General features: G+C 41.7%; 1 protein-coding gene and 1 pseudogene across 9 annotated transcripts in view; one reads left to right on the forward strand and one right to left on the reverse strand.

Annotated features, from left to right (window-relative positions):
• LOC309641796 (cyclic AMP-dependent transcription factor ATF-7) overlaps window positions 1-12,488 on the forward strand; it is a 93,204-nt gene that overhangs the window by 60,865 nt on the left and 19,851 nt on the right. For 7 of the 8 annotated variants that reach the window (XR_014252765.1, XM_082422315.1, XM_082422316.1 and 4 more), the window contains 3 exons: window positions 1,687-1,783; window positions 7,705-7,823; window positions 10,914-11,054. Coding sequence is in view for 7 of the 8 variants with exons in the window: in XM_082422316.1 (XP_082278442.1) it covers window positions 1,687-1,783; window positions 7,705-7,823; window positions 10,914-11,054 (357 nt within the window). In the remaining variant the exon portion in view is untranslated. The remainder of the gene's footprint in view (window positions 1-1,686; window positions 1,784-7,704; window positions 7,824-10,913; window positions 11,055-12,488) is intronic. The other variant, XM_082422314.1, reaches the window with a different exon arrangement.
• Window positions 4,038-7,697, reverse strand: LOC309641821 (potassium voltage-gated channel subfamily E member 3 pseudogene; annotated as a pseudogene). Its single transcript has one exon. The product of its transcript is annotated as a potassium voltage-gated channel subfamily E member 3 pseudogene (transcript).

Consider the following 12,488-nt stretch of genomic DNA (forward strand, 5'->3'; position numbering starts at 1 on the left):
CAGACTGTTCCCCCCCTTTCCCACCCCCACCCTTCTTTCCTTAGGAAAAATCTGTGACTGAAAAAGTTGATATCTACGGTTCACCAACGATAGAGAAAACTAAAGTTCTTGGCTAAATATCCCCACACTTTATCCGGTTTTGTCCTAGATCCATTGGAAACCACTAAGGCAGTGTTCTTTTGACTGTTTTACTTCTTGATTCTTCATATTTTAATTGAAATTTTCCTTCACCCTTCAGGTCTATAGGCCTAGCCTGGAAGGATTTTAAGTCTTAAGCTGGCTTTAGTTATGATAGGACTCAGAGCAAATTTGGGAAAAGCTACTTTTAGATAAAATAAAGGAATTTAAACAGTTCAGTGTTGCTTTCTTGACTGGATAGGTGCTAGGATGGGGCCAACTCCTGTCTGGTTTGCAGTCAGGAAGAGCTGTGGATAGAGGGCTAAAGGTATAGTTTTGGTGGGAAGTATGTATCTATCTAATGAGGAAAGTGTAAAGAGAGGACTAACCAATCATTATTTTTAGAAACAAAAAGACAAATAGCACCATGTTTCGGAGCCTGGCTGGTGAAAGAGCTGTGGAAAACTGCAGCATCCAAGCTGTTACTGTGTTGCAGGCAGGTTTTAATGAAGGAACTAGCCAGCCAGCCTCAAAGGGAATTTTGAGTGTATCATTCTTCTGAATTACTGCTGTTCATCTGTTCCCTTCACCTCCCCCTTCTGAAGAAGGGGTGGGAGCATAAATTATTGTCCAGTAACCCTGTCTTACTTAGTCATAAACTGAGGCTGACCTAGCCTCACATTTTCATTGTCCTTTCACCCAAACCCCTAAATAAATAAAATCTCTATACCATCTCCTTTTTCCCTTCCCTCATCCTTGCCACAGGCTTCTCCCTACCCTAACAAAAATTTTTTGCTTGCATTTTTATTCTACCATTATATAGCCAACAACATTGCACTGGCCCCTTTATGGCTGATGGAGCCCAGGCGGGCTGCCCGATGAAGGGAGACAGCATTTGGCCAATGGGGCTGGTGTGTGCCATTACTGCTGGCCGTTGGGCCTCTGTCGTCTACAGCTCCATCCTGGCTCATTAAAACCCTGAGCCAAAGATCTGGGCAGACGCCTGCTGCAGCACTGTGGGGGCCAGGAAGTTAAATGGTTCTCCTAATCCTGCATAATTTATCTCCCTGTTAGCCCCCTCATAAACAGTCCAATTCAGCCCCACTGTGGAGAGCTTCATTCTGAATTTCCTATTTTTGTGATGACCAACTAGTACCCAGCCTTTCCCTTCTCCTTTCTTTATTATTTTTATTAAAAATTATTTTCCCCTTGTTTGCTACGACTTTGCCTTAATGTTTTTTTCATTTGGAACCTCCTTCCTGGATCCCACTTCACCAACAATCTGTCCATTTCTCTAGTTTGGACCTGATATTACAGAGCAGTTGGTGCTACGGTCTTCCCCTTACCCTCTCCTCCAAGATTTCTAGTGCTTCGTTTTCTCCTTCCCTATTTTCTCTTTTTTAATCCATCTCCTCCTTTTCCATCATTTCCATTTTATCCTCCTTTCTATTCCTTCTCCAGTCCCTCTTTCCAGGGACCAACCTTGTTGCAGGATGTTTGGTAGGACACTTTAAAAAGGCACTGAATGGCTTATTGTTTTTTCACATCTCTGTTTCTGTTTCGTTTCAGAGATTTACAAACGAGGACCACCTGGCAGTTCATAAACACAAGCATGAGATGACATTGAAATTTGGCCCAGCCCGAACTGACTCAGTCATCATTGCAGGTATTTGCTGCCCCAGAAGCCATGTGCCTTGATATCACCAGACAGTTAAGATTAATACCAGGGACCAGATGTACTGGGAGCTGTACTCCCCTTCTCCCATTAAGAGCCCTTATGTGATCTGCATTTAATCAGGAAAAAGGAACACTAAAAGCTCCCAAGTTTCTATTGTGTCCTCCACTCTCAGTTTTTAATACGATTGGGTTCTGTGGTTTTTGAGGTGGGTGTGTTGAGGTTTTGTCTTAGCTTTCTTTCAGTCTATTCCCTCCTTGCCTTCTTTTTATTAGGACTTTGGAAGATTTACAGACAAAAGATGCCTTTGACATTTCTCCCTACCCACAGTGAAGGGGTGAACAAAAGAAAGCAAGAGAGCCGACCTAGCCTGGCTACTTCTCTTCCACTGGGTGTCAGTGTCGTCTTCCCCCCACCCCCAGTAGGCAGATTGTCAGTTTGTAAATTCAACTTCCCTTTATGAACCCAGACACCATTGAGGACAAACAAGACACTTAGTCAGTGTGACTTTTCTAGGCCAATTTGGGTGACCTGGAACCTCTCACTGGTTTTTTTGGATATTGTTTTGCTTACCTATGCCATTCTCAAGGGAGCATTCTCAGCAACTCCTCTCAAACCGTGCAGCAGTTCTGTTATGCCATTTTCACCTAGACAAACAGACAAACCAAAATGGGCTTTTTCTTTTGATACCATGAGGGGTTCTGATTTAGCCTGAGTTAAAGCAAGCTTACCCCAATGTTTAACCAGTGGGGGATTTAGTTGGTGATTATTGTATTATATCAGTTAATAACTCAGGTAAGGCACAATTTCTCTAAGTACTACTAGCCAAAATGCTGCCTGAGACACAGAGAAGGAAAGAGAGAACCTCCTACCATACTTCTGTACATGAAGAAAGGGGCTTGCACTACAGATCTCCTGTTCCTTATTAATTCAGCAAGTATTTGTTGAGTATCTACTGTTTGCACCAGGCACTTTGCTGGAGCTTGTGGATTGTAATTCCTGGAAAAAGACTCGAGTTGGGGACATTGTCATTGATGATCCTTAAGAAAGCCTGGGGGAGGTCCTCGGAAAGAGTGGAGAGGGCGTAAACATATATGTAGGCAACATATACTTAAGTTTATTGTCAGGGCATGTATATATGAAAAAAATTTTTAGTATTTGCAGTCAAGTATAAGTGAATAATACAAACAATATCGATACTAAGAGAATTATTATTAAGTGAAATTGATTGGAGAAGTTTATGAAAGAGTTAAATTTGGGTCAAGGTTATCAAGTTGGAGAGGTTATTCCAAATGCATGGAAAGGCCTATGCCGCCCTCCAGCAGTGGGGAGAGAAATTGATACAGGACAATCCCAAGGAGGTAAAATGTTTTCCTGTTACTCTTCACGTTCTGTTTTGGAGTGTTCGCCCCATTGCACACTTCAGCTATCCTATCTAGTCTGGTGATTCTCATATCTCTAAATTAACACCTGGTTATCTCACATGTATTTCAATGCCTTACTGAACACTTGCTTGGCTGTCTTTCTGTCATTCAAATCTTCATGTCAATGACTGTCAATTAGGGAACTCCTTGTCCCCTAAACCAGCGGTCCCCAACCTTTTTGGCACCAGGAACCGGTTTCATGGAAGACAATTTTTCCTCGGACCGCAGGCAGGGTGGGAGTGGGGCGGTAGGGGGAGGGTTCAGGTGGTAATGGGAGCGATGGTGAGCAGCAGATGAAGCTTTGTTCGCTCACCTGCCGCTCACCTCCTGCTGCGGCCCAGCTCCTAACAGGCTTCGAACCGGTAACGGCCCACAGGTTGGGGACCCCTGCCCTAAACCAATTCCTCTCCTTTGTTATTCACTGATATCAGTATTATCAAAATCTTGAGTTGTTTTATTCTTTCTTCAAATTCTGACTGTTCTGTTCTTTTCTGTTCTTCCTGCTATCCACTGTCACTGTGCTTGAACTCCTCCATAGTCTCCTAGCTGGCCTCCTTGACTCGTCTCTCATTCTAATCCACCTTTCATTCTATCGAAAAGCCAGACTTCCTGAAATTCTTCTCTGCTCAAAATCTGTCATTATCTTCCTGTTTTCTCTTACTTTAAGGCTATTTACATTTGGGTTTTCAGGCTTTCTATAACCTAGCCCCATGGTGTCCACCCAACTTTATTTTATTTTATTTTATTTATTTATTTTTAAGTGTCTAGCCAGTTTATACACCACACTGGTAGTAGAATCAGGGCTGGTTCTCTTTCCTCTTTTAATATGATAATTTTCTAGGTGTGATAATAATCTTCTAGAAGTAGATTTCAACTTGATATCAGAAAATTTCTCACAGAATTCATTCAAAATGTTAGAGGCTGCCTTAGAGGTAGTGAAGTCCCCAGGACTGGAGATGGGGCTGGGAAGGGCACTGGGACATAGCTGGAGGGGCACAGGGACCATGGAGCTAATGAGGCTTAACAGTCAGGGCCCTGTACTCAAATGGTTCCTTCTTAAGATCTTAGGAGGGGCCCTAACAATGTATTAACATGGTGAAATGTTTTTGTAATACTTGCAAAAATAAGATATTTTAAAATTCTTTTTTTTAAGGAGGGCCCCCCAGAATTATATAAGTTTCAGGCCTAGATCCACTCCTAGGTAGCACAGAGTTTTGCAAAGCACTAGGCAAGGAGACCAGAGAACCTGGGTTCCAGTCATGGCACTGCTTTGGCCCAAATGGGGAGAATGGCACTTGCTCTGCTTCCCTCACAGGGGATAAAATCACAAATGTTAAATGGGCTGAAAAACATAAAATGTGAAAAAATATAAATAAGTAACATAACTTAGATTTCCTGTCTGTGTTATGGGATAATCATTGCTGCTTCTCAGATCATTGAAGGTAACACATCAAAAAATGTGTCCTCAGGGCATTTTCCTGTCTCATTTCTCTCTGCTACAACTTCCTCTAACCCCTAGCCCCCAACACTCCGGCCACTAGAACACTCATTTGTCATCATCTGTTGCCACTTTTATATATATATATATATTTTTTTTCTGGCCACACTGCACAGCTTGTGGGATTTCAGTTCCCCGACCAGGGATTGAACCCAGGCCCTTGGCAGTGAGAGCGCAGAGTCCTAACCACTGGACCGCCAGGGAGTTCCTGCCACTTTTATATATTTGCTCAGAGGGCTCCCACTGTTTGTAGTCTGTCTTTGCTGGAAAAAGTCCTTATCCACAAGGCCTAGGTCTGCCAGATCCTCTACTCCTACCCCAATAATGACCTCCCTTAGCACTGTTTCTTGTTGATCTTACAAGACTAGGATTCTGAGGCCTGATGTAACACATAGCTGAGTTCTGGGGGCCCCACAAGATAATCCTCAGTAATCTTTATCTTCTGCCATCCCTGGGCTCTTAGCATCAGAGCATAGACACCTGGTTCTTGATGTATGCATGATAGGGGTCACTGCGCTTATCCACTTTGCAGGAGCGGGTGTATCCCAGGATGAGGCTGCCCACAGTGGCAGCAAATAGGAACGTGATGAAGAGAATGTACATGTAGGAGTTGTCATCGCGGCCAGGTAGGCTGGCCTGCCTCTCCTCAGTCAGGTTGTCTGACCCTGGCTGGCAGAGCCAGTTGCTGTGAAGAGTGGCATTTAGAGCCTTCAACACAGTGTGCAGGCTCTCATACCAGGTCTCAGTCCCATTGGTGGTCTTCATAGCAACAGGGATTCAGGTGGGGGAAGAATCGGAGGATGCTCTCCTTCAGAAGCCTTCCTTGTTTCTCGTCCTCTCTGATCAGCCCTGTAATCTCTCTCCATTTAGGGGTACCATTCTGTAGTCCTGCCGGTGGGCAAGGCTCCCGGGGGCGCCATCTGTTCATTGGACACCTCGCCCTGGGCCCGCGGGTGCCCCACACTGCACCCCAAGGCACTCTGCCAGCCCCTCTGCTCGGAGCCTGCGCTCAGCACTGCCTGCACCCCCTCCACTATGCGCCCCACCCAACTTTAGATGCAACTTACATCCCTAACATGGGATGTAAGTTGACCTAGCCATACCTTTTTCTCCTCATCTATATATTGGTGCCCATACCCTGCCTCTCTCTGTGCCTTCACCTGACTTACTCCTCTTATCTTCCTAATCTCCTCTCTTCTCTACCATCTGAAGCCATTCTTTAAAGGCCCAGCTCAAGTCCCGCTTCTTGAAACCTTTCCTAACTGCTGTCATTAATTTGTCTTTATTTAGTTTCTATAACAATTTTATTCTCTACTGTACATGGCACCTATTTTTTGTATACTATGATACTAACTATATATATAAATTGATTTCCTCAACTAAAAAACATACTCTTAGTTCTCTATGGCAAGAACCATGTCTTATATTTGGCCCAGGCTCCTATACTCCTATCTCTCCCCCTCCCCCAAATATACATACAAGTGTATGCATAGAGCACCAAAACACAGAACGTATTCAGTAAATGCCTGTTGATTTCTTTGGAATCATCAGAGCAGGCTAAGGGTTTTCTTATACATGTTCTGGCTGTTTGGCTGTTTGTTCATGAATGGGAAAAGTTTATATGAGCCTCAGACCAGAGATCCAAAAGACCCTCTTCTGCCATAGCCATGCCCTTAGCTGCCCTGTCCTCTTCCACTTGAGTCGTGACTTTTTTATGTGCCCTTACTGAAGTACTCTCTAAGCATAAGGGAATATTACCTCCACTCACCCAGAGATGGAGGGAAAGTGGCTTTATCGTTGGCCAACCAAAGCTGCCAGAGAACCTTTTAAAACTATTTTGGGAGGTAGTGGTAATTTTCCCAAACACTCTGATTCAGAAGAGGTTTTGTTTAAATAAAAAATAAATTATGTTGTTTCCATGGAAAATCCCACTGGACTATTCCCAGTTGATCATGCTAGAAGGAACGATTTTAGCCCCAGGTCTCACTCCTTAAAATATCATTTCAACATTGTTCTATCCCTATCATTCAGTTTAGTGGTTTAGAGTATGAGATGAATCCCTGAGGTGATTAGTATGTCAAGGAAAACTGTCATAATAGAGTTAGGACCAGGGAACAAGATTCAACTGACCTAAGAGCGAAAAACTAGAAAAACTGGGTGGGGAGAGAGAAGCTCAAATCTAAAATTCAGGTCGCTTAAAAAGTTCCCATGGCTTACCAAGAGACTTCCTCTTCCCAAGGGCAGAGGCACTGTGCTGAGGAAAGATTTGTGCAGCCTCTGAGAGGATATTTTGGCTGGCAAATCTAAATCCAAATAAACTGGTTTCTCGAATTTGCTCTCAGGCCCAGGTCTCTATGAAATGAGCTCTGTTGTTTGCAGTTTCCTTTTCTAGCTCATGATCTTGCTGTCTTGTTCCCCAGACCCTAGATTTGCCTGGAATGCCTTCAGAAAGTAATAGACCCTTACCTCAGTGACAACTGAAAGACAAGGCGCCATTTCTTACTTGGTAGCTTTAGCAAGTAGACTCAACCATCTGATCCTCAGTTTCTTCTCCTCCTCAGATTTTAACGTCCATCTGCGTATACCTACTCACTTCAGACCTAGCAGGGAGTAAGTGTAAAGAGAAAATGTCACTTAACTGTACTTGATTTTCCTATCTGGAGGTTTCACAGACTCCACCTGGGTGGGCGGTTTTGTTTTGTTTGGGGGTGAGGGAGCTGAAACCAGCCTCTGGGAGAAAGGTGGTACATAGATAGTCACACAAAAACATTGTTCTGACTTCCCTCTGCTGGCCTTGAGGCAACACAGCACAGACACCCTCTGGTGGTCTAACACCAGTCTTTACTTACTAGAGCTCCATTAAAGCAAATTTGCCTGAACACAGAGATTCTCTCCAAATAGAAGAATAAAAATGTGTTCTGTATGTGCTCTCAAGTTTTAATTTCAGGTCAAAACTAAAATAGAGGTTCCTTTTCTTTTCATGTCTACAGATCAGACTCCTACTCCGACTAGATTCCTGAAGAACTGTGAAGAGGTGGGGCTCTTCAATGAACTAGCTAGCTCCTTTGAACATGAATTCAAGAAAGCTGCAGATGAGGATGAAAAAAAGGCAAGAGACGGGACTTTTGCTGAAAAACTGGTAGTGTTCAGATCTAGGCAACTTTCATTGTGCCCTGGGATAATTAATAATTAAGCAAGTTAATAATTAATTAATTTGTTTAATTGGTTAAAGCACAAGATTATGGGCTTGGTTCTGTAGAACCAGATAGTACTCACAGATCCTCGTCAGCCATTCAGGTCTTTAGGTGGTCCAGATGATGGACCAGCACAAGTGTTGGATCTTCATCAAAAATCAGTCTTCTTGCCCTTCCAGTGGAGCATTGTTCAGTAATCTATTGTTTAATTATTTTTGTTCTGAATATGTTGAAGATGTTAAAAAAGATTATAAATTACTCAGATTTTGTTAGATAACATCTTTTTTGCTAAATCCCACTCTTTTCTGAGCTAATCAGACTTCTCACCTGGACTGTTTTACTCAATCAGCCAATCAATAAACATTTATTGAATTTCGACTCTTCTTTGTTTCAGTGTATATTGCTCTTACCTTCAAGTAGCTCTCTAGTAATATTCAAGACATTAAGCTTAAGGAAGGATGTTCTTAAAGCCTTTCAAAGGATATCAACCAGGATGATGAAAGAACTAGAAATTAGGTCACTTTGTGAACATTTAAAGAAACTGAGGACGTTTTGCTTGGAAAAGAAATTTTATTGGAACAAAATTGCAGTCTTCAAACATTGCTAGTTGAAGAGCTTTCATGTAAAAGAGGGGTTAAACTTAATATTCTCTGTGCCCCAGGGGTAGAAATAGGACCAGGATAGGAAGCTATCACAAAGTGTGTTCAATTATATGTAGGCCACTTAGTATAGATATTGTAGAGAGGATTAAAATATTGGAATAACTTCAGATTCTGAGGTGCTGTGATTCTGATTTTAACCTTTATATTCAAGACCCCTAGAGAATCCTTTAGTGTGGAAGAGAGGAAATAGTTCAAGAAGCAGAGTCAAAGAAAAATAATTCCCATGGAATAAGGGGTTTTGGAAAAAAAGGAAATTGAGAAGGTCAAAGTTTACTTTAGAATTAGAATTCTGGGTTATTAGTCACTACATAAAATCATGTCTGTGTTCCATAATAATTCAGAAAAAAATTCCAGTATCTCTGTCTCAAAACATATATACATTAACACATGTACCTCCCATAATTGCATGGTACAGTGAGGCATGGAATCCCATCAGAATATAGGAAAGCCAAGACATAAGAAAAAATTTCCAGGAGGAGCTCTTTCCCTCTTAAGAGGGAGATAGCAGGTAAATCAAGAGAGTTTGTGCATGATTTTTTCATCCATCTTAAATTATAAGAATGAAGTTTTCTTATCACTGGGGGTCTTTCCAAGTTCCATAGCTTTTCTGTGATCTTCATTTCGTGCTGTCTCCTGCAAACTAAAAGAAAGTGCGGAAACACAGTGGCATATATTTGTAGTTCTCCTTTCAAACAGTAGAACTAGCCACAGTCTGCTTGTCCTTCTTTTTCTTCAGAGACCCAGGTCCCTCATCAATCAGTTGCTTCAACCTATGTGGTATAATTTTATTTTACAGTTTCCTTACCTCATCCCCCCTGTCATTTCTCCCTCCTCCCAAACAAAGAAATCAGTCAAATTGTTTCCACCAGGGTGTGAAGGATTTTAAATCAAACTCATTATAGGCAAATTCAAGAAAATTAACCTCCTTTTAAGGCTCCAAGTCTTTTCCACTTCCATTTTAGCTCACTTGACACAGGAAGCCATTCATAGTTAGGCCTCTACTCATTGGGCATCTCTCAGTGTTTCTCCCTGCTGGGTCAGGGGTGGTCTTCACGTCTACTTGATGAGAAGCACAGGCTCAGTGGAAAATTGTCTCCAGGAGTGTTTAATGAGCCCCAAACTTTTATGAACCACAGCTTTTCTAGGAGATTCCTCTAGGAGATTTTAAACTTGTGATTGTATTTACTTAGAGGCCTCTCCTTCCTACCACCCTCTGACTTCAGGGATCTGAGAATTAGCCCAACTGGACCTGACATGTATGTAGAAAAAATGAGGGCAGAAATGCAACCATCTTTGCTGTTGCTTATCATCAGATTGGAGAGAAAGAACCGTTACCACTACATTGCCATGTAGTAGACACTAGATTATCTTCAGTTTGCTCAAATACCAAGATTTCTAGTGATTAAGATAGCAAGGGATAAATTAAAGCTCCTCTTTCACCAAGAAGCCTAGGATATGGGAAGAATAGAACAAAGGACCCACTTTGTCATGGAACTGAACTGCAGTGCCAGCTCTCCTATTGTGGCGCAGTATCAGGGTCATCTCAGTTGGTTTATTGTTCTCTTCAAAGCCACTTATGGCTCCACAGTTCTGTGAGTTGATTGCACCACGGCCAGAAAAGTACTCTTTCCCTTCTGGTTTTCTTCAGTCCTGCTCCTGGGACCAAGTTCTAATTTCTTTCACTGATCACATGATCAGCCTTTCCTTTCTTTGTTGTCCCAAACCCCCATCTTCCTAACTTCTAGCCTCTAGCACCAGATTTTGGGGTGAGAACACCATCAAGCATGGAGAGTTCCCCAGAAAAGATATTTCCTGTCTTGTTGACAGTACTTTAATAGCCAATTTGATTTGTTTTGCTTTTGGTGATTGGGTAACCTAGTCATTCTGATCGGCAGAAAAATTGTTCACAGCTCTCTAGTAGCCAGTGGAGCTGGTTGGGAATAGGAAGGCACTGGATTCAGGAATCGTACTTTCCTGAAAAATAATATAGTCATAGTATTTGCATGGATAAATGACATCTTTTTAAATTTTCTACTTTCAGGGCCTTTATAAGCATTTTAATTTTTTTTTTTTTCCCTTTCGGAATCTTTATAAGTGTTTACCCATGGTGAGGCAGATATAACTTCATTTTATCGGAGGGAAACAGAAGCCCTGAGAAGTTAAAGGATTTGGCCAGAGTTGTACATAAAACCTGGGCTCCACATTTCCTTGACTTTCAGTTTGGTGCTTTGACCAAGGACTGAACTTCTTAGAAGTATATTCCCTCATCTTTTAACTGGGAAGATATAGCTTTAACTTGAAGGGAATCCATGGGGTTGAACTATGCTCATTTCTCTCTTTTAACAGGCTGCTTCTGGGCCCCTTGACATGTCTCTGCCTTCTACACCAGACATCAAAATCAAAGAAGAAGAGCCAGTGGAGGTAGACTCATCCCCACCTGACAGTCCTGCCTCTAGCCCCTGCTCCCCACCACTCAAGGAGAAGGTAAAACTCTACCAAGAGTCATCTCAAATGTTAATTGATAGATGAAGTTTTGATGCGTTAGTTGTATAAATATTGTGTGATACAGGAGGATTGATTGTATATAAATAAATGTTAATTGTTTAGAAGATTTATATAATTACACCTATTCTCTGACCTAGCAACTCCACTTCTAAGTCTGTATGGAAGAGAAATTAGTGCATATGTCCACCAAAAGAAGTATATAAGAAAGTTCACAGCAGTTGTATTCGTAATAGTCAAAAAACTGGAAGCAGTCCAAATGTCCATCAACAAGACTTGTTACATATATAAAAAGTCATTTAGTTTTATTTTATCCTTTAGATTAACGTACTTTATGTATGTTGTACTACTTCAATTGATAAGTGGAAAAGAAAAATCACATAATTCATAAATTGAACATTAAACAATTTAGAAAAAAAGTCTTCCCAGAGGGAAGTTTTCTAGTGATTCAAAGGGAGTATCTATCAGGATTCTGATTATTATTTTTTTTAAAGGAAACTTTTTGTGAAGTATTATTTTTTATAAATTTATTGAAATATGACACACATACAGAAAAGCACATAAATTGTAAGTATACAGCTTACTGAATTTTCACAAAGTTTACAGCTTATGTAACCAACACCTTGATAATTTCATCATAACCTCAGAAGCCCCATCATACCTCCTTCCAGTCTCTGCTGTGCTACCAGTGGTTATTAACTTTAATATCCACTGTGGATAGAGCATCTGTACCTCGTCTTACCTCCCTCCAAAATTGGTTCGCTAACATCTCAAAGCTACCCTCTCCATAAACATTACAACTGTACCCTCCCTCCTCTTTTCATCAGCAGCCAGGTCCTAGAGGCTGTTTAGAGATGTTTTCAGGGCCACTGTAGCCACTGGCAATGTAAGGTCCTTACAACTTAACAGTGGGAAGCAGTTTGTTTTATCACAATATGATCATTATTCAAACTTCCGTAGCCCTTTTTTTAAGAGGTCTATAGGAGACGTTGGGTTAAGACCAATTGGGTTGCCTTATCACCAGTCATATATCTGTCTTTTCCCATTAGAGATCAGTGGACACTTGAGCATCAAGTTTAGAATGAGAGTATCTAGATCATGAAAAATTATAACACTCCTGGGACTTACCGGGCGGTCCAGTGTTTAAGACTCCACGCTTCCACTGCAGATCCCTGGTTGGGGAACTAAGATCCCACATGCTGCACGGCATGGTCCCCTGCCAAAAAAAATTATAACACTCCTTAGAATTTATATGGTACTCTAGTGCTTCTACAGAAATTTCAAGTGATCTGCCAACTGTCATCTCACTCATATAGCCATCACCCCTGAAAGGGAGATCGCCAGAAGGTCTTAACTCAGCGTTCCTACTGAATGAGTAAGTGAGGTATGGGTCCATGGTCACGATGGAATCAGGTC

This window comes from Balaenoptera physalus (genome assembly GCF_965194825.1).
Source record: "Balaenoptera physalus genome assembly, chromosome: 13".
NCBI lineage: Eukaryota > Metazoa > Chordata > Mammalia > Artiodactyla > Balaenopteridae > Balaenoptera > Balaenoptera physalus.